This window comes from Bombyx mori, chromosome 17, assembly GCF_030269925.1.
Source record: "Bombyx mori chromosome 17, ASM3026992v2".
Classification (NCBI taxonomy): Eukaryota; Metazoa; Arthropoda; class Insecta; order Lepidoptera; family Bombycidae; genus Bombyx; species Bombyx mori.
The window spans coordinates 13953471-13979282 of record NC_085123.1 but is presented as its reverse complement, the minus strand read 5'-3'; the positions used below and the strand labels follow the sequence as shown (position 1 = coordinate 13979282).

General features: G+C 45.6%; 1 protein-coding gene across 5 annotated transcripts; it reads left to right on the top strand.

Annotated features, from left to right (window-relative positions):
• The first annotated feature begins 8563 nt into the window (after window positions 1-8563).
• LOC101741180 (sulfotransferase 1 family member D1) lies at window positions 8564-25214 on the top strand. 5 transcript variants are annotated; one of them, XM_062673471.1, is made up of 9 exons: window positions 8564-8653; window positions 18396-18490; window positions 19986-20120; window positions 20281-20380; window positions 21289-21460; window positions 21831-21957; window positions 23012-23106; window positions 23732-23891; window positions 24635-25214. In XM_062673471.1, exons 2-9 carry the CDS (start codon window positions 18415-18417, stop codon window positions 24748-24750), a joined length of 981 nt encoding a protein of 326 aa, XP_062529455.1. In that variant the 5' UTR covers window positions 8564-8653; window positions 18396-18414; the 3' UTR covers window positions 24751-25214. The 5 variants fall into 5 exon arrangements, with proteins under 5 accessions (XP_062529455.1, XP_037872720.1, XP_062529454.1 ...); XM_038016792.2 differs by having other exon boundaries at window positions 8572-8819; XM_062673470.1 differs by lacking the exon at window positions 8564-8653 and adding an exon at window positions 8723-8780.
• Window positions 25215-25812: the final 598 nt, after the last annotated feature.

The window sequence follows — 25812 nt, the reverse complement described above, 5'->3', positions numbered from 1 at the left end:
ATGTGGGACAACGCCGAGGACATAAGAGTGTCTGAATAAGCGCGTTAAAACCGGTGCCAGCTCTGGAGCACACACCTTCAGCACAATAGGAGATATTCCATCGGGCCCACTCGACTTGTTGACATCCAGGGAGAATAGTGCTTTCCGCACAGCACACTGTGTGAAGCGGACGTCCGCCATTGTGGTTTCACACCTCGGGATGGTAGGAGGAGTGGTCCCCCTGTCGTCAAGAGTCGAGTTTTCCGCAAAGATAGAGCCAAGAAGATCGGCTTTCTCCCTTGCGGAATAGGCCAATGAACCATCCTCCCCGCGCAAAGGTGGAAGCGTCGACCGACAGAAATTACCCTGGACAGCCTTGGCGAGAGACCAGAACGCACAAGAGCCAGATGGCAGGCGTGCCAGTCTCTCGCCAATTCTCCCAACGTAATTTGATTTTGCCAATGAAATTTGCTTCTTAAAGAACCTGGAAGCAGAATTGTACTTCTTCTTGAGTGAGTCAGAGTTTACATCCTTAGCGGCCTTTGTCCTAGCCCAAGCCTGGTAGCATTCCCGCTTGCAACGATGTGCGTCACGGCAGGACCCACCAAACCAGGGCCGAGACCTGCCACCGACGGGCACCGCTGAGCTAGGAACAAACAATTCCATGCCCTGCAGCACGACGCCGGCAACCAAGTCAGCGCAGGTGCTAGGATCCTCTGACTTGAAGCAAATCTGCCCCCATGGGTAGGATGCAAAGAAAGAGCGCATCCCGTCCCAGTCTGCTGACCTGTAGTGCCAAACACGTCGTCTACCAGATGGACATGGTTGCGACGAGACGGTGAGAGGCACCACGCTCCGAACTAGGCAATGGTCCGATGACCCGAGAGGAGCATCGACCCATACCCGAATGGGTTCGGGGCGAGAGGTCAGCAGAAGGTCCAATAAGGAAGGCGAATGGTCTTCCACATCCGGCACACGTGAATTACACCCATCTAAGAAATTTAAAAAAAACCGCTTAGTTTCTCACCGGAGCTCGCTCTGAGCAAAGCACTGCTCTTGCTAGGACTAGGTTACAAATTATTTCTAATTGAAATAGCCCCTTGACCTACCAACGATTAGGTAGGGGAAAAAACTACACATCGACGCTTGAAAAGCAAACGTGACTAAGCGACAATAACTGCTTTGTACATAAATGATAAGGCAATAACCATATTCGATGCGCAAAATAATTATTTCTAGGTCTACTAAACTCATTTCAATCCTACAGCTAGATTCGTTACAATAGAATTTTTTTCAGGTATTTCAACTTTAAATTAGTCTACTGTAAAGTTCATGCATTGTCGCTTAGTCACGTTTGCCTTTCAAGCGTCGATAAGGCATAATAATCTAAATATATTTACACACTGTTTTATAGTAGGTATACTTCTCCATCTCATACTACTCTGAAATGAGACTAAATTATCCGAAATAAGTGTATTCGTTACACAGAACAGCTACACTTACTCTATGAATCATTGTTTGTTTTAAAAAAAAGAAGCATATTAAAATTCGTACGAAAACGTAATGCTTATCTTATTTACTGATATTAAGGTTAAAGATAAATAAACACAGTGTATGAAAAAATGTTTCACAAAGATAAATTATGGTTACGCTACGATAATTTTACCAATATTTAATTTGTTAATTATCGTTAAAAATCGTTCATTCGATAAATTATTTGTTAACTATTACGCTGTATGGTAAAAATCGTTCATTCGATAGATCCACCTTACTAAAAGAAATTGTGCGGAAATGGTGGCTGAAACCAAAAGTCTTTTGCGGTGTGTAGTGTTCATTTTTTGTCCTTAAATCAAATTTCTCTTGTAATAGAGAATGCTGTATATAAGAGAAACGACCTCTTCACCATTTATATACATGTCGGCAAACGTCAGGGATGGCTGAGCGGTAGGTTCCGTCATCGCTCGTATTCGATTGAACTCAGTTTAGTCAATAAAACTTTTCAATAATAATTATTGAAACTCAACACACACAACTTTCACAATGACAGGGTAAACCGACAGTTTCGTTGCATATACCGACAGACCGACTGACCGACTGACTGACTGACAGAGACTCACTGACTGAGACGGACGGAATTACTGCCTGACACGGAATGCCACGACTCTGTCCACGTACCGCCATTTTATACTGTGGCGTTACGGAGTCTACCCTTCATTTTGTGAAATTTATCAAAACAACATTTCATCATTTAAAATAATAATCAAAACCACCGTCTTAATATTACTAAAAGTTGTTATCCACGACAACTAAAAGTCGTTATCCACGACACGGCCATTCTGACACGTCACACGTCCCTGTGTGATGCTCCTGCAAGGAAAACAACCTTCAGCAATATCTAACAGGTTTCGTTTCGGCCACTCCTGATTCATTCACGATTGAGGATTGGGATTCGTTTCATTACAAACCATAACGTTAGCTTTCAACAAGATCTGACTTAATTACCCAGCTACTAGTGATACACTATACAACTGAAAAATTTCATTAATGCTCAATAAGCATTAGAAACCCGAGTTATTACAAAACAACTCAATCTGAGCAGTATTTCATCAGTATTATGTATCAACCACAAACTATCGTTACAATTACTTCCATCTAGTGAGAGTAACTCATGCCACCTATATCGAGTGACGATAACCCAATTCAAGTGCCACCTCCATCGAGTAGCTCTTGACTATTTATTGCCTCCATCCGGCAAATAAGTGGGACCTCCATCCGGTACCCAACTTCAACACAAAACACTAATGCCTCCATCCGGCACGCAAGTGGAACTTTCATCCAGTACCCACTTCAACCATAAAACACATCGCAATGCCTCCATCCGGCAATAAAACGAACACATCACCTAAATCGAGCGAGGTGTTCAATTACCAGTCATAAATAACACTGAATACTGTTCTTTACTAATCACACAAAATAGGACAACAAAATCCTTACTTTAATCAGTCAGTTGTATCGTGGTCATTTGATCCTACATCTTCTACATCACTAGTGTCAACAAAATCGTATAGAACGCTCCTGGCCTGGCTGCCGGCGCAGCTAGTAACATTGCCACCCACATTATCATTAAAACAAATGATAAAACCAATACACATCACTTCACAATATAGAGTCAAGGTCATTAGTAGACCAACACAACAATAGTCTCCATTGAGACCCAGGTCTCCGCTGTACCAATCGATGGAGATACTCTCACCTCACTGATCAGTCTCGTCAGTAGCACTACTTAGAGGCAACCTTATGTAATCATAGGTTCTATTACCAGTTAAAGCAATCTGTCTTCATTTCAACAAAATTCAACATCGAATTTTACTAAATTTCCAATGTTCTGGTCTCGTCAAAGTTAATCTCTTACTTTCAGTATCATTTTAAGTAAAAACCTTTTGGGATATGTCACACGAACTATAAAGAATTCGAAGGAGCTCGCCTCTGTTATTCTTATGGTAGAACAATTTAAAAAAAACAAAATGTGTGCAATTCACACGTGGTAGAAGTGAAACCTTCCAAAATTAAAATACAATTATCCTAAACGTCTAAGTAAATGTAAAATTTTGTCATTAGTAAATAATTGTAAGGTAGCGCCCTCTGTGAATTGATATTTTAATTTCACGTATAATCCTAAATTAAAATTCACTACAAGAGCTTTCATACACACGTTAGTATTAAAAAATCTCACAGATGGCGCTGTATTAAATAGTATGTTGTATATTTCTGTCTCATTCTTTACTGGCTTCATCCTACACATTTTTGTATTTGTCTCTTACCTGTCGTTTTTTTTTTTTTTTTCGTTTCATCCGGTTTGACATCACAACGATTCTAAAGAAGTTTTCACTTCAAAAGATGTACGGCTTCTAGCACTTCTTGTCAAGAACAATTCCATGAGCTCATCGCGAGCTTGGTCATCAATAACGCAAGTCTGGGCTTCGAATAAGGACACTAGATTTAAGAGTTCTATTTCGCTGAATGCTCAATCTCACTGAACCGATTAAAACAACTATCAGGTAGTACATGACATACAATAGGTAAGCAATAAACCATCGCATAGGATTTGTTCCGTACAGTTTTGAGTCAAAACAACAGAAACCTTTTATGAGAACCATCGTATAAAATTGCTGAATTATGAAGCTACTACTAATAGATTTCTTGACAAGAGAGCATTCGGCACCAGAATCCAAATAAAAATAATACGACTCACCAGATTGTTCTTATTTACCAAAAATACCGATATTGCGCAGCTACCGGCACGTCGCCGCATCGCTCCGCTCGGCCGGTGAATAGTTGACCCATCGAGCGCCGACAGACTGTGCTTGCGTCCCATATCTCGTATTGGCTGCAGCAATCACGTGTTAATTGCGACATGGTCTTCCTGATTGTACATGTCCTCGTGTGATGGTTAACCTACAATCAAAAACATCCACGAGAACACTTGTTCCGCTCGATCACTCCTGACTACACTTTACGACTTATCGGAAACTTTAAAGTCATCAAAGCTTTAAACTGTTTTAATACCATTTTAACCAAATCAAACAATAGGGTATACAAAGTTCACTATTCAGCAGCCAGAGCACGTACCACAGTCGTTCATCAAACTTCAAATTTACTCTGTACAAATCAGGCATAGCTTACAGGAACTCAGATCAAAGAAAACTTCCGAGTAAAAATATCTAACGCCACGGCTCTCCAGCCGACCAGCAATCGCAATTGCCCTCATGATGCGCATCCACAGCGTGGATCGCCCGTGTGCATCACCCGCTGACTACACACGATGGTCTTTACAGACCCCGACCTCCGCCAGAGCCAAACGCGCACCGCGCACCCACGGACTACTTGAGTTGCCTCAAGAGACACCGATTTCTACCGGGCTACGACTACGTAATAGCTACTGGTACGGTCGAACACAATACGGCCGATAGACTATCCTTACTCGAGTTTTCACCACAATTTAAGCTTGCTCTTCATCATCATCATTTACATCAACCTCGACTGGTATGTGTCATGCTGGCATTTTTCTTAGCCTATCATGGGGGTATTTGTAAGTACGTTTTGAATGTAAAGCTTTCAATGTGTAACGGTCACCATCCAATACTTCAACTACTTTAAACGGCCCTTTAAACTTCGTATCTAATTTCGTTTGATTACGCTCTTCATTTTAATGTATGGACGAGCTCACAGCCCACCTTGTGTTAAGTGGTTACTGGAACCCATAGACATCCACAGCGTAAACGCACCACACACCTTGAGATAGAAGTTCTAAGGTCTCAGTATAGTTATAACCGCTGTCCCACCCTTCAAACCGAAATACACCACTGCTTCACGGCAGAAATAGGCAGGGTGATGGTACCCGTGCGGTCGACGGCACTATACGGAGCACCCGTCTGGTGCCACGTCCTTACCCACGAGAACGTCGCCGCGCTGCGACGCCGGCAGCGCGCGATCGCAGTCAGAGTCATTCAAGGATACCTCACAGTCTCCTACGAGGCGGCGCGCCCTAGCGCAAGTGCAGCCGGAGCGCGGGGGCTCCAATCTCGGCAGTCCGTGCTGGAGGCGTAGTCTCGTCGTTTGGCGGACCCGTCGGCCGGCCTCCGTACCGTCGAGGCGATCTGCCCGGTTCTCGCGGACTGGGTGGGCCGCGACCGCGGAAGTCTCACCTCCGGCTACCTGTGCAGACTCACAAGACATTTTACCACCATGCAAACTTCTTACGCAACAAATCTTACCAGCCACCACGCAAACTACAATTTTACGGGTTCCACCTCTCCTACACGATGTTACTCCCACACTGAGGAAGCCAACCGCGAACACTTGTCAAGCACGCACAAGCACGCACTTCACTGGAAAAACCTGCATCCGCCAGCGGAACCCGAACACCGCCGCATCGCCAGACACGAACGCACCGGACGTCTTATCTTACAGATCACGACGACTTCAGATGTGTCAATTTTTCTTCCCCACGGAAACTTGCTTGCTTTCTTGTTTGCTTGCTTGCTGGAGCCCGAAGTCATCGAACGTGTAGTGTTATTGGTATTGAATCTAGTAGATTCTAAAATTTCAGCGACAATTCACAGTCTCATGTCCTGGTTTACTGCACTAGTGCCATGTAACTCTAGCAGAAGTCAGCCGCTTAAAATAATTCTTGTCGGAACTACCCACTCGTCATGACAGATCCATTATTGCGATCGAAGTTTCACTTGAGATTTGCACTTGCCTTAATTTCTTGCAATAGCTTGTTACGTGTTGTATTTCCGCTAGTAAATGCCATGTGATGAAGTCGACAGTCAAACTGGGCAACATGAGCCAGAACGTAAGATGTGACGATTTCTTCGTGGCTCAGATCTTCCATCGAGGTAACAGACGTTATTACACGACTTACGTATGCTGCATTCACGCTCTTGTGGCGTACCACTACTAGTATTCTGATCTGCATCATGTTTTTTTGCTGTACTTCGAACATGTTCAAACACGTCACGCCAGTGAGAGTAGAGTCCTGATCTAACTTCTGATGTCGGCAAACGTCAGGGATGGCTGAGCGGTAGGTTCCGTCATCGCTCGTATTCGATTGAACTCAGTTTAGTCAATAAAACTTTTCAATAATAATTATTGAAACTCAACACACACAACTTTCACAATGACAGGGTAAACCGACAGTTTCGTTGCATATACCGACAGACCGACTGACCGACTGACTGACTGACAGAGACTCACTGACTGAGACGGACGGAATTACTGTCTGACACGGAATGCCACGACTCTGTCCACGTACCGCCATTTTATACTGTGGCGTTACGGAGTCTACCCTTCATTTTGTGAAATTTATCAAAACAACATTTCATCATTTAAAATAATAATCAAAACCACCGTCTTAATATTACTAAAAGTTGTTATCCACGACAACTAAAAGTCGTTATCCACGACATACATATATTTTAAATTATATACAAATTTTTTCTTTATAATCCTTCATTAAAAATTTAAGATAGTTGATGTTACTGCCATCTACAGGAGCAATGAGAAACTAATAACAAGCCATCTAGTGACCGGCGTCCGCAAACAGAATGAGTATTAGAAAAACGACTTAACGCACTTTCTCCCTTTCTCCAAGATCGAGTGGTTCGTGTGACGCTCAGTCTAGTTTCTCACTCTCGCTCGTCGTAAATTGTATCTTTTCTCTCTAGCTGTAACGAATCTGTCACGAGTTAAATTTTGCTCTCAATGCGGCAAAGAAGTTTCACTTCAAAAAATTGGCTGCAATATTTGAATACAGGCCCGTCTCACTCAATATGAACACACCAAGCGACTTATCCACGCCACGACAATTTCTAAATAGGCACACGATCTGGCGACTCACGTGGTAATAAGTTGTTTTCGGAACCCGTAGGTAGGTACGGAGTCTCGTGTGTGTGGGCTTCACAGTATAATTATATAAGAAGGAGATACCTTCCCTGCGGACTCCCAACATGACCCATCCAGCAAATAAATGGCATAACAATCGTGTTATATTGAAAAATAAGCAGAATATTAACATAGATTTAAAACTTCACAAATCACAGCCTATCATCTATCGTAGTTTTTCAAACACCCTGTATATGAATCCTTTGTTCATCCTTCGTGACCTATCCAAGACTTTCAAATTAATAACCAGAGCATCGAAATGTTGACGTGCTATGCAATTTCTATTAAATTGATTCTTTGATATCGATAACAATAATGTCATATTAATTGCATTTTTATTGAATTACCTACCTATTATGTGCGCTCGAAAATTCCATTGCATTTAAGGTTCAATTTCATTATAATGATTTTGACACTACTACTTTTGTTACGCGCAGGGCTGCTTCGCGACAGAAACGGGCGAGATAGTGGTACCAATTGATATTCTGATGCAGTGCTCAGAATTTTTATTACTGGAAACAGACAAATTAACTCATATTCCACCTGGTTTATAGTGATCATAAGAGCAAGCAGGTGGAAAAAAGACAGGAAATGTTTTAGGTAACCAAGAGTACTCGCAGTTACCCTCTCTATGTAAAAGTTAATAAAAAGGAGGTAAGATACAAAGAGTAGATTCGAATAAGGTTTTGGAAAAGGCTAGGTCAATGAAGATTTTTTTTTATTACTTAGATGGGTGGACGAGCTCACAGCCCACCTGGTGTTAAGTGCTTACTGGAGCCCATAGACATCTACAACGTAAATGCGCCACCCACCTTGAGATATAAGTTCTAAGGTCTCAGTATAGTAACAACGGCTGCCCCACCCTTCAAACCGAAACGCATTACTGCTTCACGGCAGTAATAGACAGGATGGTGGTACCTATCCGTGCGGACTCACAAGAGGTCCTACCACCAGTAAATTTTAATTTTTATTTTCATTGTTTTTTTTTAATAAGTTCCACAGAGAGCTCTTTGAGTAATCGTTGATTTGTCCTATCATCATCATCTGCAACCGCTAGCGTGTCTATTGCGTATCCAGATATATTTTAAACAAGTTCCGTCCGGTTCTGAACCGCCACCAAGTTTCCTAAGCTTGTTTCTTTATTCCTTGATACGTGTGCAAGTGTTCAAGTTAATAAGACGCCTTGAGCTGCCGAAAATTATATTCAAATATTCCGTTACATAAACAGGTACAGATCGAGTCAATAAAAGCGTGCTAAAAACGTTTTTTTTATCGCGTCTGTTACAATTATTATTCTTTGGCCCTAACCTAACATTTGGTGGGCAAACACTTGCATTTCTACTTGCAACACGAAGGTAACATCATTTAATTTTGGTGTCGGATTAAATATAAATGTGAGTGTACCATTTTACTGCCATTTATCAAGTTTTAACGTAACAATATTTTATTATGAAATTTAAATTTAATAGTGTGTTTTAGCATATCTATTTCGTAACATTTCAAACAAATTGGTACAGCGTATTTTTTTTTTGTATATATATTATTTTCTACAAAAATTTTGATTGAAAAAGTGTAAAAGAAAGTACATAGGTTAAAAGCTAGTGAAAAGTGTGTTGGTGAAGTATAATTATCAATACAAGGTATTGTATAAGGTAGAATTAAAAAAAATTGAACCTGATACAGAGCACAAATTGATACAGAACTGGTAAAACCTGTTTCTTTACTTTCTCACTGTGAATGTCTATGTACATAGGTATGTAATTATGTATATCTGACAAGAAAGGAGAGACGTAGGTACTCCGTTTGGAGTACTTTCTTGTCACGAACATTGATAAATATATAAACGAATTGTATATAATAAATATATTATATTGGGTGCTATCAGAGATTCTCAGTATGTATTTTCCGGTTAACAAAACCTGTTTAGCGTTGGATAATGTCAGATGTTTTATTCCATTCGGTAGTTTTAATCGATTACCGTCAGTTCGAATCCTGAATCGAATCGAATTGTTGATACGGAAAAAATCATGTGCGTTAGAAATAGAAATATTATCAAAACTGTTAGATATTGTCTCAATTTGTCATTCCAAAAAAGGATCTTATTAGTTAGCTGAAATCTGTATTCGATATTTTTATATGAAGCCCTTTGCACTTTCCGAAAAACCTTGATTTGGCATTTGCGAACAGTGCGAAACAGAAATTAGGTAGCTACATCGGCTAATAAACTAAACATGTAGCATTTGATTTTACTTACAGTAAAACGGTTTTAAAATAAAATTAACAATATATTATGTTGAAGCACTAATTAATTTACTTGATACCTACACTGTAATGAGAAATCTATTGAGAATCAAAGATTTTATATCTAATTCTTTAACTCAGACATTTTCGTGTTATAATTTTACTTACACATTTTTACTTTTCAAACGACTCGACTAATGAACTCGAATGGTCGGCAGTTGTTTTTATTTTTATCTATATATATAAAAATGAATTGCTGTTCGTTAGTCTCGCTAAAACTCTAGAACGGCTGGACCGATTTTTTTTTTTTTTTTTTTTTTCCACATGAGAAAATCGCCGGATCCCCACCCGCGCGGCAGGTGGGGTATGTGGGAGTTGAACCTCACTAAAAACTCCTGCCGCTCACAACCGGCGCCCTACCTCGGACCGGGCCGGAGCCCAGTCGGGGCTATTGAAACGGCGGGACAGGGTTGACGCAGAGCACATTACATCCATCCCACCGTCCCACGGACGCCGGACCGGTGGCCGCCAGCGACACGACCACCGGTTCCCTCGTTCAGCGGGCCGAGAGCCCGCTTTGATGGCGCCGCGTTACACCTTCCCCCAGAGCGGTCGGGGGAACGCGGTCTACCATCACCCGGCTTCCTATTGCGGGTGAGCGTGCAGAGCACGCCACCCCACGTCTGGGTCCCTCCCCGCACAAAACGGGTGGGACCCCTAGCTCTTAGGGGGCCAGGTCACGGATACGACCCCGGTCCCGACCCCCTGCTCGGCGGCGGCGGGTTTCTGCGTAGTGAGGAGAGCTTTCCCTCACTCGCCCCGCCGCCTCCTTCTGCGAGATGGTGCACTCGCAGAAGTCGAGCATGCCTTCCATGACTCATCGCTGCCAAGCATCGACGCCACGACGCCAGGCAGCGACAAGTCAGGTCCTATCTTTGCGACCAGGACACGGCGCTGCACCTCCCAAGCGGGGCAGACAGCGAGCGTATGCTCCACCGTGTCCAGGTCGTGTCCACAATGGTGACACCTCGTCGTCGGCTCAGCCCCTATCCGGCGCAGGTACTTCCCGAAGCATCCGTGCCCGGTCAGCACCTGCACCAGACGAAAGGTGAGACGTCCTTCGCCACGATTCACCCAGTCATCAAAGACCGGGTAAACCGCCTCGACGGTCCGTAGCCCCCACGTGGGGTTGGCCAATCGCCTCGACCACGACTCGAGCACGGACCGCCGAGAATGGGCCTTCCGCGCCCGCAGCTCACTTTCGGGGACACGCGCCACGCCCCGAGCACGAAGCTCGCTGCGCCACCGATAGTCGGCAGCGAGCGACTCCGCCTCCAGCTCCCATGGCGGCGTCCCCGCCAAAACACACGCCGCCTCGAAGAGACGGTGCGATATCCGCGGATGACCCTGATGGCAACGGTGCGCTGCGGCCGGCGCAGGAACCGAGCCATAGTGGCCCGGTTACGCGGCTCAGCCCACACAGGTGCACCGTACAGGGCCATCGATCGCACCACCCCCGCGTAGAGGCGGCGCACAACCTGATCCGGTCCCCCAATATTCGGGAGCAGCCGGCTCAAAGAACCGGCCGTCCCCATCAATCGGGGGACCAGCTCCGCAAAGTGAGCACGAAAAGCCCACCGGCTGTCCAACACGAGGCCGAGGTACTTCAACTGCACCCCGACCCCTATCCGGACGCCTCCAACCACGATGTGGGTGTCAACGGGTGGCGCCCCCCGCGGCCCGTGAAACCACAGAGCCTCGGATTTATTGAGCACCACGTCGAGACCCAGCCTCCTTATCCTTCCGACGACGAGGGCCACTCCCGCTGTGGCGAGACGGGCAGACTCCCTATAATCATCCCCCCGGGCCACGACCAACGTGTCGTCCGCGTAACAAATAACGCGGAGGCCCGGGAGGAGGGCGCCCCTCAGCACCCAGTCGTACCCGATATTCCACAAGAGGGGGCCGAGAACCGACCCCTGCGGAACACCACGCACGACCGGAAAACGATGAAGGGTTAGTTAGAAGGCAGAGTGTTAAATGCGTTGGCGATGTCAAGAGACACCGCCAGCGCCACCCCACCCCGAGAAACGGCCTCGTCCGAGAGGGACTGCACGCGAAGAATTGCATCCACGGTCGAACGGCCCTCCCGGAAGCCGTACTGCTCCGCCGACAGGTCAGGCCCCACCCCGACCAGGTGCTGAACGATGCGGGCAGCCAGAATTCGTTCCAGCAATTTTCCCGCCTCGTCCAGCAGTACGATAGGACGATACCCAGCGGCTGTATCCACCGGGCGCCCCTCCTTCCTCAACAACACAAGTCTACCCGTCCGCCAGAGCGACGGAAACCGTCCCGACTCCAAGCAGCCATTATATAGCTCAAGGAGCCGGTCCCCCAGGGCACCGAGGGCCAAGGCCAATACCCGGCCGTGGACTCCGTCCGGGCCGGGGGCCGTGTCTCTCGCAGTCATCTTGACAACGGCCACCCGGAGCCCTGCCTCAGTAATACGGGGCACCTCAGCAGGAGCTTGGCCGTCGACGGTGTCAGACGGCCCGCCCATAGCGGGAGGGACAAAACCCTCCCGCTCCTGCGGGAACAACGCCGAAACGATGTCCTGCAGCTGCTGAGGCTGGAGGCGCTCAGTCATAGAGGGGGCCCACGGGCGTAACTTGCCGCGTACCAATTTGTATGGGCTCCCCCACGGATCCGCTTCGAGCGCCTCCAAGAGTCTCTCCATGCTTTGTTCCTTGGCCCGCCTGATGGCCAGCCGCAGGGCGTCCTTCGCAGCGCGATATTCGCGGTGCAGCCGAGCTTCCTCCTCCGCGAACGCGACAGGCTCGTCGCGCCGCAGGCGGCGGCGACGGCGGTGTCTAGTGCACCGGCGGCTCGCCCGAATGGAGACCGCACGCAGTCTTGCAATTTCGGGCGACCACCAGGGCGACTGTCGCCGTCCAGAATGCCGAGGGCCGACCCGGGGCATCGAGGCATCACATATGCGGTGCATCGCGCCCCGGAACCATTCGGCCTCGGTTTCCACATCGACAGGTTGTGGGCGCTTGGGCGCCCACGCCGCCACCATAGAGGCCTCCACCAGGAGCTCCCTGTTCAGGAGCTTCAGTGCCCACCTAGGGAATGACCGGGATGCACTCTGCGGGGGGTCAACCTCGCGGGCACCTGCAGCCGGCGTCGGCGCGGGGGCAGAAAGATCGTACCGGATATACCGGTGATCGGACAACGATTCCGCCCCCACCACCACTCTCCAGCCGAGGATGCGCCGTGCGACGGGCGAGCTCGCGAACGTCAAGTCCACGATAGACTCGCCCGTCCACCGCACGCAAGTCGCGATCGAGCCCCTATTAACGATACAGAGACCGACCGCGACCGCCCACTCCTCCAGCAGCCTACCACGAGCGTCCGTGAATGGGGAACCCCAAGCGACAGACTTCGCATTGAAGTCCCCCGCCAGTATCACTGAACGGGGAGCGAGTTGACGAGCGATCACCTCTAGCCCGTCCAGGAACCGCTCGAACTCGACGGTAGGCCGATTCGGAGAAAAGTACACCCCGATCACGACGATATTCTCTAATTGTACCGCGACGATCCCGGGGCCCCTGGTCACCATCGCCAGGGGGGAGGACCATCGCGGTTCTTCTGATATGTATGGCCGCCAAGCCATCAACGTCCCCAAACCAACAGTCATCCGCTGGGGGAACGAAGTATGGCTCGGCGACCACAGCCACGTCAATTGACCACTCCTCCATGGTTTGGAGCAACATGTCCTGAGCCCCAGCGGAGTGGTTCAAGTTTCCCTGCAGGAAGCGATAGGTGTGATCCATTAAGGCTGAACCACATCCATCGCTCCCTCCCCTACTCCATTGCCCCCGCTATCGGGCGCGAACGCCTCAGCGGGGGACAAAGTGCCGGCCGGTGCTCCCCCGGCCAACCGCTTCTTTTAACGCCGCTTAGCTTGGCGGCGCCGATTTCGTTCTGCATTCTTGCTGGCCGGAGGGCAGGCCTTGCCCCCGGCCCGGTGGTCAGCCTTGCGCCCGGCCGCCGCACATAATAAGCAATGCGGCGCAGCCGAGCACACGGCCGCCTTGTGTCCAGGCTGACCACAGCGAAAGCACAATCCGCTGCGGTCAACCGCACTCACGCATTTAACGAGGCAGTGCCCAGTGCTGAAGCATCTGAGGCACCGCCAGGCGCGTGGTTCGAGAAGGTGCACGCGGGCCGCTATCCAGCCCACGCGCAACCTGCCCGGTTCCCCCGACGGTCTCCCGGGCGGAGGAGCAGCCAAGGAGGTGGCCGCCTCTACCGGGCAACGCACCCAAACAGAGCCAGGCACTCGAACCTCCTCCTCAGGCAGAACCGTACGGAGCTTCGCCGCCAGACGCTCCGCGATGCCGGAACTATCGGCACCGGGACACTCTAGTAGCTTGGCCCCATTGGCCGTCAGCCTACAGCGGAGGCCCTCCCCCGCCCCGATCTCGTCCAGATCAATAGCCGCGCGCGCCCGGGAGACTACATCTCCGTATGACATGCCCTTGGCCTCGGCGGCCGGCAGCAGCGTTAAGACCACTGCCGCCGACCGCGGCGCGCGCGACGACTTCTTCTTCGTCTTCTTTTTCTTGGCGGCCACAGGCGCTCGACCCTGTTGGGGAGCAGCCTGAGACACCGCGGTGGCCGGTGCTCCGTCCACTTGCGGAGCTGTCGGTACGGCCCTCTTGGCACCCCGCCGGGCCACCACATTCCACCCCTCGTCCATGTTAGACGGGGGCGGAGGCAGCGGACGGGGTTGAGGCGCCTGCGATGTGCACTTCGCATTAGCGCCGCCCCCCCGCTTGGCTCTGTCTCGCCCCGGGCCCGCCCTAGTGGCTGGAGCCTGTACGGGGGTGGAGTGGGTCACCGCAGCACCCAACACCGCGGCAGGTGTAGACGCAGGCCGCTCAGCGTCACCAGAGACAACACGCTTCGCCTCGAGAGCCGCCAGCCCGCCACCCAGCCTTTCCATTACAGCCTGGACGGTGCGGTCGATAATCTCGTCCAGGCTGTAGCAATTCGGTTCCGGCAGGTCCAAGATCCGTGGCCCCGCGGATCCCTGCTGCCGCTCGACGGCCGTCGCCTCCCTAGACCGCGGCGACGGGAGACGCGAACGCCACTGTACCGCGCGCGATGGTGGCAGCACGGGCCACGGGTCGCCAGCCGCCGCTGAGGGACAGGGACCCCGAGGGACCCCGGAGACCAGCGGCGACACCGCCGGCACAGATGCCGGAGGAGTCCGCGACCCAGCGGCACGCGGCAACGCGGGCGACGACCTCGTCGCGGCTACCCGCTTGGTAGCAGCAACCTTGCCATCGGGCCGCTGCTGCGCCTGTAGCTGTGCTCGGAGCCTCGAATTCTCCGCCATCAGCTGCACCACCTGGTCATTGGCGGAAGCAACCGAACCTTCGAGACTCGCGAGACGACTTCCCGCAGCCTGCGGCCAGCAGCTTTGGTTTTGGCACTGGTCGCCGCATACGACTTGACGGTCTTCATGGCCCTGCCTATGACCAAGGCAGGGTCCCGAAGACCGCCCTCCTCCTCTTCTGTCGTCCGCCCGTCCAGCGAGGCGACAGACATCGACGCCGATGACGGCGCCGGTGACGGTGCACCCTTCCCCCGAGCGGGTCTCCCTTTAGGGGGCGGCATCTCCTCCGCGGCAGAGGCCGAATCGGAGACTACCACCACTTTCTCCGGTGGGGCATCCGTGTCAGAGGACGACGTTTGCCCCCCCTCCCCTTCGCGGGAAGAAACTCCCCTTGACTTTCTCTTCCGCCTAACTTTCCCTTTCGGGCCAGCCGCCTCGCAGTCGCTGACGAGCGCAGAGCGCGTCGAGCCAGCGCTGGCACACCTCGGTTCGACGGGTTTTCCGCTGCCCGTCGCACAGCCCCCTTCATCGTGGCATGCTTTGCCCCCCCCCAGAATACGTGGGGCAGCATGCTCCCACCGAAGTGGAAGCGCGGAGGGATTCTCCACCTAGAGTGGTACCCTCCTGGGGTAATGTTTTTTGTAAGTTTGCCATCATTCATTTCGTTCCTTTGTTATTTAACCAGGGGTCGGTCCCCTGGGACGGCCCTCACGACTGGACACCCTCCAGCCACTCATCCCATCACCGGGCACGTCACAGGCTTAGGATTAGGGTCATTTTTTATAGAGGTTTGCATCCTCGCGGCCCCTACTAGGCAGCGGCCCCCGCCCCCCACCAAGTGGGGACTACGGTATGGGACAACCCTTGGGACTAGACTCCCTCCAGCCATTCATCCCATCGTCAGGTGTCAAAAACTTGGGATTGGGGCATTTTTTATAGAGGTTCGCATCCTCACGGCTCCTGCTAGGCAGCAGCCCCCGTCCCCTACTCGGTAAGAATTGCGGTGTGCTTCTTCGAAGCCACGCCGGTAAACCGGTACCCCCCTTTGTGGGGCCTTCCCCTGTAGCCGCCAAGAGGCAGCCGGGGACATGGCAACCAGCGACCGGAAGGGAGTGCCCTCCGGTTCACTTCTCATCCACGTGGGGTCTACCATTACTGACAGACCCACACGTCTGACCACGGTGTGGCCACGCCGGCGTACCGGTACCCTCCTCTGGAGGGCCTTCCCCTTTAGCAGCCAAAAAGCTGCCGGGGACATGGCCTAGCATTCAAGAGGGCTCCAGAAGGGAGCCATCTCCCGCTTCACGCACCCTTTGTCCAGCAAAGGTGGGAAAACGGGAACACGGTGTGCAGTCCTCTTTGTTCGCGGCACCCCTGTGCAGACAACGCTGCTCCACGGTATCGGGGTGCACGCTTAAGCCCCACCGCCGCGACAAGGCGAGACCACGTTCGGTGGGGGGCTGGACCGATTTGGCTAATTTTGGTCTTGAATTATTTGTGGAGGTTCCAGAGAAGATTTAAAAGGCAGATTAATGAATGAAAATGCTCGGAATTACATAAAAGTAACAATTTAGTTTTTCCTTTGATGTGTCCCCCGTCGAACGGATTCCTTTTGTTTGTTTTAAGTTTATTTTATACAAAAGTTTAGATCTTTTATTTCTCGATTGAGGCACTACAAAGTGTGCCGGGTCAGCTAGTTTTAAATAAAAATTGTCATGGTGGTAATGTCAACAACAAACAATCTACGAAAAATCTATTTTTTTCCTTTTTTCCCCGACTTATGCTGATAGCCATGAGAGGCTATTTCAGCTTCTCCTTGACGTCTAGGTGAGCTCACGGGGCTCTAACCGGGAGTGTTGCTAACACTGGCCCCAGCAAGGGCATTGCTTCATAGAATTTACCACCGGATCGGAAATGCGACCCACTGAGAAGATCCGGCGAGAAAGTCAGTGGGCTGTGTCTGTAGGTTAATTCACTCGTCGAGCCCTTCGTCTCGAGCGACGGGTTCGACGAGGACAGTGACCGGTGCCTGTAATACCTAAAAGCACCGTTAATGGATCGGGAGGATCCGTAATGACCTGCTTTATAAGAATAACCGTTTTACGCTCAGAGGTCACTCTGCCTATAGTGCAGGGTGAGTACCTTAGCACTTTTAGTGAAAATTTTACATTAGTACATACTGTGGAGGGTAGAGGTAATTTGTGCCTATACCATTTTGACCGCGCGCTTACTATAAGGCGCTAGAATAATAATTGCACACGGGCTATAAAATGGACTAGAGACGCGTCTATTGATGCTGCCAATATACTATAACGAATGACAAATTTGTGGAAAACTTTCACGAGTTGCCAACAACATATTAATTACAATATAATGTTTTAACTCAATCAGATAAACGCGCACACGCTACACGAACAAAAGAATAATATAACTATAAAAATGGGAAGTGAAAATCCGTATGTTTGGAGAAAATCTAAAAACACTATTTAATAGTATTATCAAATGGATGAGTAGAATACAGGAGACTAAAAGCCGTTTCCATGTCAACGTAAATCCTAAACCGCCTCTCAACAGAGATTTCTAGTTAATTAACTCTCAAACGTATTTCAGAGGCATACGTTTAATGAAATTGTAAGCCCAGGTATCAAACAATTAATCCGTAGCGTCTATTAGGGCGTAAATAGCATGTACGTGACTTCGAGTTTTCGTATGAAGTGTTAATGAACGCCCGACGACACTACAAAGCAATTTCGTCTTTGTCGTACTTCTGCTTTGATGTTACGGTTTCGAAGTTAGATTTGTTGCAATGTGGAATTCATTTGCGAGTTGGGTATGAGTAGGCGAAAAACAAAATTTCTTTTCAGTTTATAAATGTACTAACGGCTTAAAGATACACGATTTTCGTCTTTCCTACTAAAAACAAGACCAGCAATGAAAAGAAGGGTACAAAGCAATGTATACGTATGACAATTCCCACCTGTGCCCTTACACGCCTTCTACCGTATTTCTTATCGTATCGTATCGTATTTCGTAAGACAATGAACCCGATATGATTATTGAGGGGATAGCGATGGAGGGAAGATCTTCCACTGAGCGGGTGTAATTGCTCGGTAGACCGATGTTCCGAATGTTGTCGTTCGGAACTTGTATACATCCAAGCTTATCTTGAAAATGTCGTAAGCGAGATTCAGGCATCTGACAAATATCTTGTGTTCTATGGTAGCTTCCCTAACTATGATAGCTCTTGGAACAAATAATATCTGCGAGTCATATTAAGCAAACATTAAAGACCAAATTAACTTAAAATCAAAATTGTCAACAGAATTTAAAAGAAAAAAAATATGGCGCTCCGTTTTCCACATGAAATTAAACCTGTGACAGAGGAAGAGGATTTAATTCTGAAGAAATACTACAAAGGTAAGCGGAGTCATGACAAAGTGTTCATTTAACGAAACGATTCACGTTTATTAAACTATAATTTTATTCAGTGATGACGCTGCAAAAACAATCAAATTCTCAATTTGTTTTTGGCATATTTCAATATCGATCAAATATTCACACTGAAGTATGAAACCTATATCTATACTAATATTATAAAGAGGAAAGATTTGTTTGTTTCTTTGTATTGAATAGGCTCCGTAACTACTGAACCGATTTGAAAAATTATTTCACTGTTTGGAAGCTACACTATTCCCGAGTGACATAAGTTATAATCTTTTTTGAAAAAATTAGGGATCCTTACTAAAACTCCAATAATGTAATGTACCTAAAATATTCTTTACATCGCATGCCCTGCGAAAACTATTGATGATAGAATAAAATAATGTACTACGACTTTGTAGAACACATTATTATTTGCAAAAAGTGTCGCGACAGCATATGTCTAACTATTATAGTTATGCCCCTATAAGTGTTCTTTTATTTAAAAAAATAAATCAACGTCAAATATCGTTGAAATTTTTGTTAAAGACCCGAGCGGAGCCGGAGCGGGCCGCTTGTATACTATATAGGTCTATGAATATTCACCTGCTTGACGGCTATCACCTACTCTATGAGATTTTGATCTCGATCCGTCAGGCGTTCGTAGCCAATTCTTATTATTATTAATACTTTATTTCAGTTTAAAAAAAACAGCATTTTGTTAGTAAGAATTACTTATAATCTATGTTAGTAACTTAAAAACCTAACACACAACTATCAGACTATTCTTTTTTTGTTTTTATTGCCGTATAGGCAGACGAGCATATGGCCCACCTGATGGTGAGTGGTTACCGTTGCTCATGGACGTCAGCAATACCAGGCGCAGAGCCAAGCCGCTGTCTACGAAATTCATTAAAACTATTCAATTATTCATAAAAATTTTACCCTTCCAAGTGTCTGGTGCAAAGGCACTTAATCAGGTAATCACGAAATTTATCTGCAGTCCCTTGATCTTGCTCGATATGATGTGCAAAGCGCAAGGCAATTACTCTGCGATAAAAACAGAGAGAACGGTATTTTCAAATATCAACGACTCATCCACACCCAATTTTGTTTTTCATCAATTCTTCTTCTTCTCCATCGCTCCCTCATTGCTGAGGATCGTGACTCCGTTTCAGCTTGTCGACTGGCAGCCTCCATCGGTTCCGGTCAGTTGCCTGGTGTAGTGCAGCGCTAAGTGGTCCGCTGGTTTGCTCGGAGATCTGGTCGGACCAACGTTTGGGGCTCCGGCCTCTAGGACGTTTTCCTTCTACTTTTCCAGTGACCATCAGACGTTCCAAGTTGTCTACACCTCTGCGTGCAACGTGGCCAAAGTAGCGCATTATGCGCTGCAGACAGGTGTTAGACAGGCGTTTTCGTCAATCGTCATCATCATCATCGTTTTCATCAATACACACTGCTTATACTTCTCATTCGTCTATTATATGCGTAGGGTACAGCCGGCCGTTTGTCCGCGTTGGAGCCCCGGGATATCTCGCTACGCCAGGGTACCAAGACCATGCTGAAGATATATACAACCTAGAGATTAGGCCTGATGACATATGGGTCATCCCTTTCTCTAGATCTGGTAAGTAATTCTTCATACTAAAATTTTGATAGTAGGTACTTTTGAAGACGTATCATCTATTTAGGAGAATACCCCAAAGTTATAGCTTAGGTAGGAGAAAAAAAGACACGACACCGTTCGATAAACTATCATTTTAAAAGTTTTTTTATTCTTGTTTCAGGGACAACATGGCTTCAAGAACTAGTATGGCTGGTCAATAATAACTTGGATTACGTGGCCGCTGCTTCTCAACCCCTCAGTAAAAGATACGCTTATATTGAGTGAGTTTCTAATGAATACCTAAAATACATTTTCGAAATATCGGGCGTCGTGTTCAGAACTTAAGACATACGAGGCGTCCTTAGGCTGGGTTCACACGGCATTATCCTGCACGTTTTCATTGTATTCGTTATTTTAACGTACAATCAACCGAGTGATCATACGGTAGATTTTCATTCGTGTAAAAACGAACGTGTGAGGAGACAGAGCTATACTATGCGCCAGTCCAACGTTAAAGTTCTTCCGATTTGCTTGACAAGTCCGTTGAGTATCTATATATTAATATGTAAAGGAAAAACTTTGTATCCCTTTTTACGAAAATTGCGCGGACGGAGGAGTATGAAATTGCCCACACTTATATAGAATATAGAGAAGGAGTGCAGCATGTTAATATTTTTTTAAAGTATGCCTAAAAAATACATTAAATCAACAAAAAAATATTACACACACTAACATGTATTCGACGCACACACGCAAAAATACTATTTATTTATTGTCTAACTTATAGAGAATATAGAGAAGTAGTGGAGAATGTTAATATTTTTTTAAATTATGCCTAAAAAATACATTAAATCAATAAAAAAAACATTACACACACTAACATGTATTTGACGCACACACGCATTCATACTATTTATTTATTGTCAAACTTTTGTTCTTGACGTCTGTGGTCAAATTGAGAATAGATTAAATATTATTTGTCTTTATTAATATTTTTTCATAGTGTAGTCTTGATGATATCTGTGATCATAATAATATGTAGAAGTATAACAGTCTTTGAAAATACAATTATAATAGTGTACAAACTTACAATATCAATTAATTATAGTCGAATTTCGACTACTGCGGGACCACAAGTTTGCTTAAACGCATATTCATTTGATTGAGAGCTGGCTTTTTTGTTTGGCAGGTACGTAACACAGAAATCTGACGCTGCGAAAAAGATGCCGCAATCCATCAGACCTGAACAGAGAGCTACGTTTGAGAGCTTCGAAACTTTGCCAAATCTACCGTCTCCGAGATATGTTAAAAGTCACCTACCGTTGTCACGTCTGCCACCAGCTCTGTTGGATACTGCAAAGGTATACTATTACCTATACTACCTTTTTAACCGACGTCAAAAAGGAAGAGGTTCTCAATTCGACTGTATTTTTTTTTATGTTTGTTACCTCATAACTTTTGACTGGGTGAATCGATTTTAATGATTCTTTTTTTATTATAAAGCTGACACTTCCCGTGTGGTCCCATTTCAATTTAGTTCAGTTCTGATAATGGTATCCATGAGAAAACTATATAAGTCTTAAATTTGCATTAAGTACGTGCGCGACATATAGATGAATAACTCAATAACTCATTGTGGTAGTAGTATAATCTATAGCTTGACGATCCCACCTGCTGTTAATTGGTACTCAAAATAGACGAACAAGATAATTTTTTTTTATTTTTTTGCAGGTATTCTACGTAGCCCGCGACCCTCGAGACGTGGCCGTGTCGCTACATTTCGCTGTTAAGCTCTTCGGCTATTTCTCGGACGAGGTCACTTTCAAAGAATTCTGGGACCTATTCAAAAGAGATTTAGGTATGTACTTCAATAAAACGTCTATCTCATCGGTTGATCACAATTCCACATTAATTTTAGTGGCGTAGCGAAGACTTTCTTGTAAATTATGTCGATTCGTTCATCGATCCATTCGAATCCCGCAGGCGGGTACCAATTTTTCTAATGAAATACGTACTTATCAAATGTTCACGATTGACTTCCACGGTTAAGGAATAGCATCGTGTAATAAAAATCAAACCCGCAAAATTATAATTTGCGTAATTACTGGCGGTAGGACCTCTTGTGAGTCCGCACGGGTAGGTACAACCACCCCGCCTATTTCTGCCGTGAAGCAGTAATGCGTTTCGGTTTGAAGGGTGGGGCAGCCGTTGTAACTATACTGAGACCTTAGAACTTATATCTCAAGGTGGGTGGCGCATTTACGTTGTAGATGTCTATGGGCTCCAGTAACCACTTAGCATCAGGTGGGCTGTGAACTCGTCCACCTATAAAAGCAATTAAAAGATTTAGAAGTAACAGATGCTTATAGATGGACAAAGGCAACTATAGAGGCATTAAACACCAAATGGTGAATCAGTACGTACACTTTAAGCACATTTAATATCTTTCTGTCGTGACAAGACTTCTGAATTATTTCACCAGATTTCTAGCTTAGGGATCAGTGATTCCTGTTAGTCCCATTAGCTCTTGCAGTAGATTACGTTGCAAGCTCGTATGGGTCACCACGTCTTATTACGGCCTTGATTCAATTGTACATTCCATTGTGAAGGAGAAAACAACCAGAGCATTAATGGATATTTCAACCCAGGCGATCAGCATTCATGCTGTATGACCTAACATGTATCCGCTTAAATCAAGTGTCCTGTCACCGCAAAACCTAACCGAAGATTCAAAGTTCACATTCACAGCGCTTAGGTACTAAAGTCTTGTAGTGTACAGATGCCTGAAGATACGCCGAACATTTAAATGAAAGAGCTACAAACCCTAACCATGAGAATGGGAGCTGCGGTGATTGATCCGTCAGTTATACTAAGCAAATCAAATCTATAAACCTTGTTTATTTCATTTTCAGTTCTTCACACGCCTATCTTTTCTCACGTGAAGGAAGCATGGGAGAAACGTCACAATCCAAATCTATTCTTCCTTTTCTACGAGGATATGCAAAATGTATGTTATAACTGTATGCCTAAACCACGTACTGCCTTTACCATAATGGGTATGGATTTTTTTTAAAAACGTCCCATTAAAGTTTGGTATGCCTTTTTTGTAGAAGGTTTCAGAAAACCCCGCTGGTGACGCTGTGATCTTTATGAGATCCGGAAACAATTTTATACCAATTGGGCCGCTTTTTTCCTACCTAAGCTGATGATAGCCTCTCAAGGCAATGTCAGCGTAACCTATCAAGTAGGGAACTCACGGGCCTCAAACTTGACGACGTTGCTAACACGAACCCTAGCAAGAGCAGTGCTTCGCAGAATCTACCACAGGATCGGAAACGCGACCCACTGAGAAGATCCGGCGAGAAACTCAGTGGGCTGAGTCTGCGGGTTAATTTACTCGCCGAGCCCTTCGTCGCAAGCGACGGGTTCGACAAAAACGATGACCGGGTGGATCGCGAGTTTGGTTATATCTACGCAAATAAAAATATAACAAAATTACCCAAGTCAAATTTGCAAAAAGATCGCAAAGGAAATCTGTCGGGTTATCTATTTATAAATTAAAGAAAACATTACTCAGTATACGAACAAAAAAAGTTTCGAATTCAAAGTGACTTAAAAATACTCTTTTGCAGAATCTACCGTCCGTAATAGATAAAGTTTGTAATTTCCTCAATAAAGCCTACACGGCCGAACAAAAGGCAGAACTGGCGAGACACTTGAGCTTTGAGAGCATGAAGAAAACTTCGACATACAGCAAACCCTCCAAAGGCGAAAATAGTTTCTTTAGAAAAGGTAAATTTTTAAATTGCTCTTTAAAAGTTCGGGCGCCTAAGTACAGTCGGTTATTACACCGCCCAATTGCAGAATCATAAGATAATTAGTTTTATAGAACTTCTTGAATAGTTGTCTTTTTTAGAACTTCTTGAATAGCTTAGATGTCTTTAGACAGCAGTCTTTAGACAAAACAAGAAACTTTCGAAAAAGTGATTCTACTGTTGAAAGCTGTCACGAAAAAGTTTTTAATACGTATTAACAGATTTTGCGCTGTGGTAGCACTGTAGCCATATGCGCAATGCGATATAGTGTTGAACTACTCCGCAAACACCCACTAACTGAAAACAAGTGGTCGAAATCTCGATTGGATTGCTTCAGGGGTTAAAACTTGAAGGATTATTACGCTTTTATTAGCCCGACTTGTATGTGTGTAACGAAATATTTGAATGTAATTATCAACAACATGAAGGCGTCCCATGAACTCGAACGAATGCACACGTATCAAGGATCGATGATAAGACAATAATGCATTACGTTGACTGAATACTATGATCAGGATCATCAGGAAAAAGAAAAGACTGTCAATTTTTTTTTTTTTAAATTGTCGTAACGTGCTTTAAAATTATTAATGTGCAATCTCACTAGTGACCACTAAATTTGTAAATGTTTGAAGAGCTGAAACGCGCGTCATAATAATCCGGTTATACTTTAACCAGGATAACAAATGTTAAAAAATATTTTTTTATTTCCGGATTTTACAGGTAAATCCGGTAGTTGGGTGGAATACTTCGACGATGCTATGAAAGAAGAAGCGATGGAATTCATGGATAAAAATCTCAGCGACACCGACATGCGGTATCCCGTTGTGGAAATATAGTTGATATAAATCTATTTTCATTATAATTGTGAAGTGCCGTAGTATGTCAATGAACTTTCAAAAACTACTGATTATGATATTAACTGATTTTTTCCCCCTACCTTTTCACTGGTAGCCTAAGAGTCTACTGCAGCTACGTCCGGACGGGTAGGTTATTACCCCCTTTTCCCTACCTTTTCACTAAGAGTCTATTCCAGCTACGCCGGGTAGGTGAGCTCACGGGGTCAACCTGAGAGAATTTTCTAACACTAGCCCTGGCAAGAGATTAACTGCCCTGTACTAGCTACGCTGGAGTTAAGTTATTTAATCAGAAAAACTGTAACACCTTACACAATCAACCATCTAGTACATTAAAAAAACGGAATCACTTCATTCCTTTATTTGAGATTTAATTAAAATATAAACCAATTAATTTCACTTCTTTTCGTTATCGTCATTTAAAATAAAAACACCTTCGTATATTTTTTATTTGTTTTATTTTCCTTGTAAATTCATACAATTTTGTTGTATCCTATTGATCGCGTATTCATGTAGATACAGTTTTTTTTTATTTATTTTATAATCAACGAGATGTGTACTCAAAATACGACTACGAGCTTATTCTGCTTAAACGAAATATATAAATAAATATCTTATTTTAAACGTTGCACAAATAAAAATTAACTTGTTAAGCAAACAAAAAAATAAACTATCGCACCGTTGACATAAAAAAAAATCGAAAAAAAAAATATGGCACACTAGTTTTCAAAAATAATCGAATGTATTGAAAACATCGATGACTTATTGTTAATAAATTAATAAAATGCGTAAAAACGCGCGGCTGGTAACTACTTTTTTTTTTTCAAACAACGCGTACACTTGAGTGCAGAGTAAAGGGTTATATTATTTAATTTAAGATGATCAAACCATTCCATACATACCTACATATTGCTAACCTAAAATAAAACGAAATAGAACTGAATAAATATAATGATATTCACGGTAATTGTGAAGCATAAGAAGCCACCATTCAGCTTATTTCTGTTTCAAACGATCCAATTATTTAATAAATATTTTAATGTA

What these genes read in the sequence shown, in the direction of transcription:
- LOC101741180 (XM_062673471.1), top strand. Translation starts at nt 18,415, where the DNA reads ATGGCGCTCCGTTTTCCACATGAAATTAAACCTGTGACAGAGGAAGAG. An exon ending in TCTGAAGAAATACTACAAAG is followed by an intron (nt 18,491 to 19,985) that starts GTAAGCGGAGTC and finishes TTATATGCGTAG; the next exon opens with GGTACAGCCGGCCGTTTGTC. An exon ending in CATCCCTTTCTCTAGATCTG is followed by an intron (nt 20,121 to 20,280) that starts GTAAGTAATTCT and finishes TTCTTGTTTCAG; the next exon opens with GGACAACATGGCTTCAAGAA.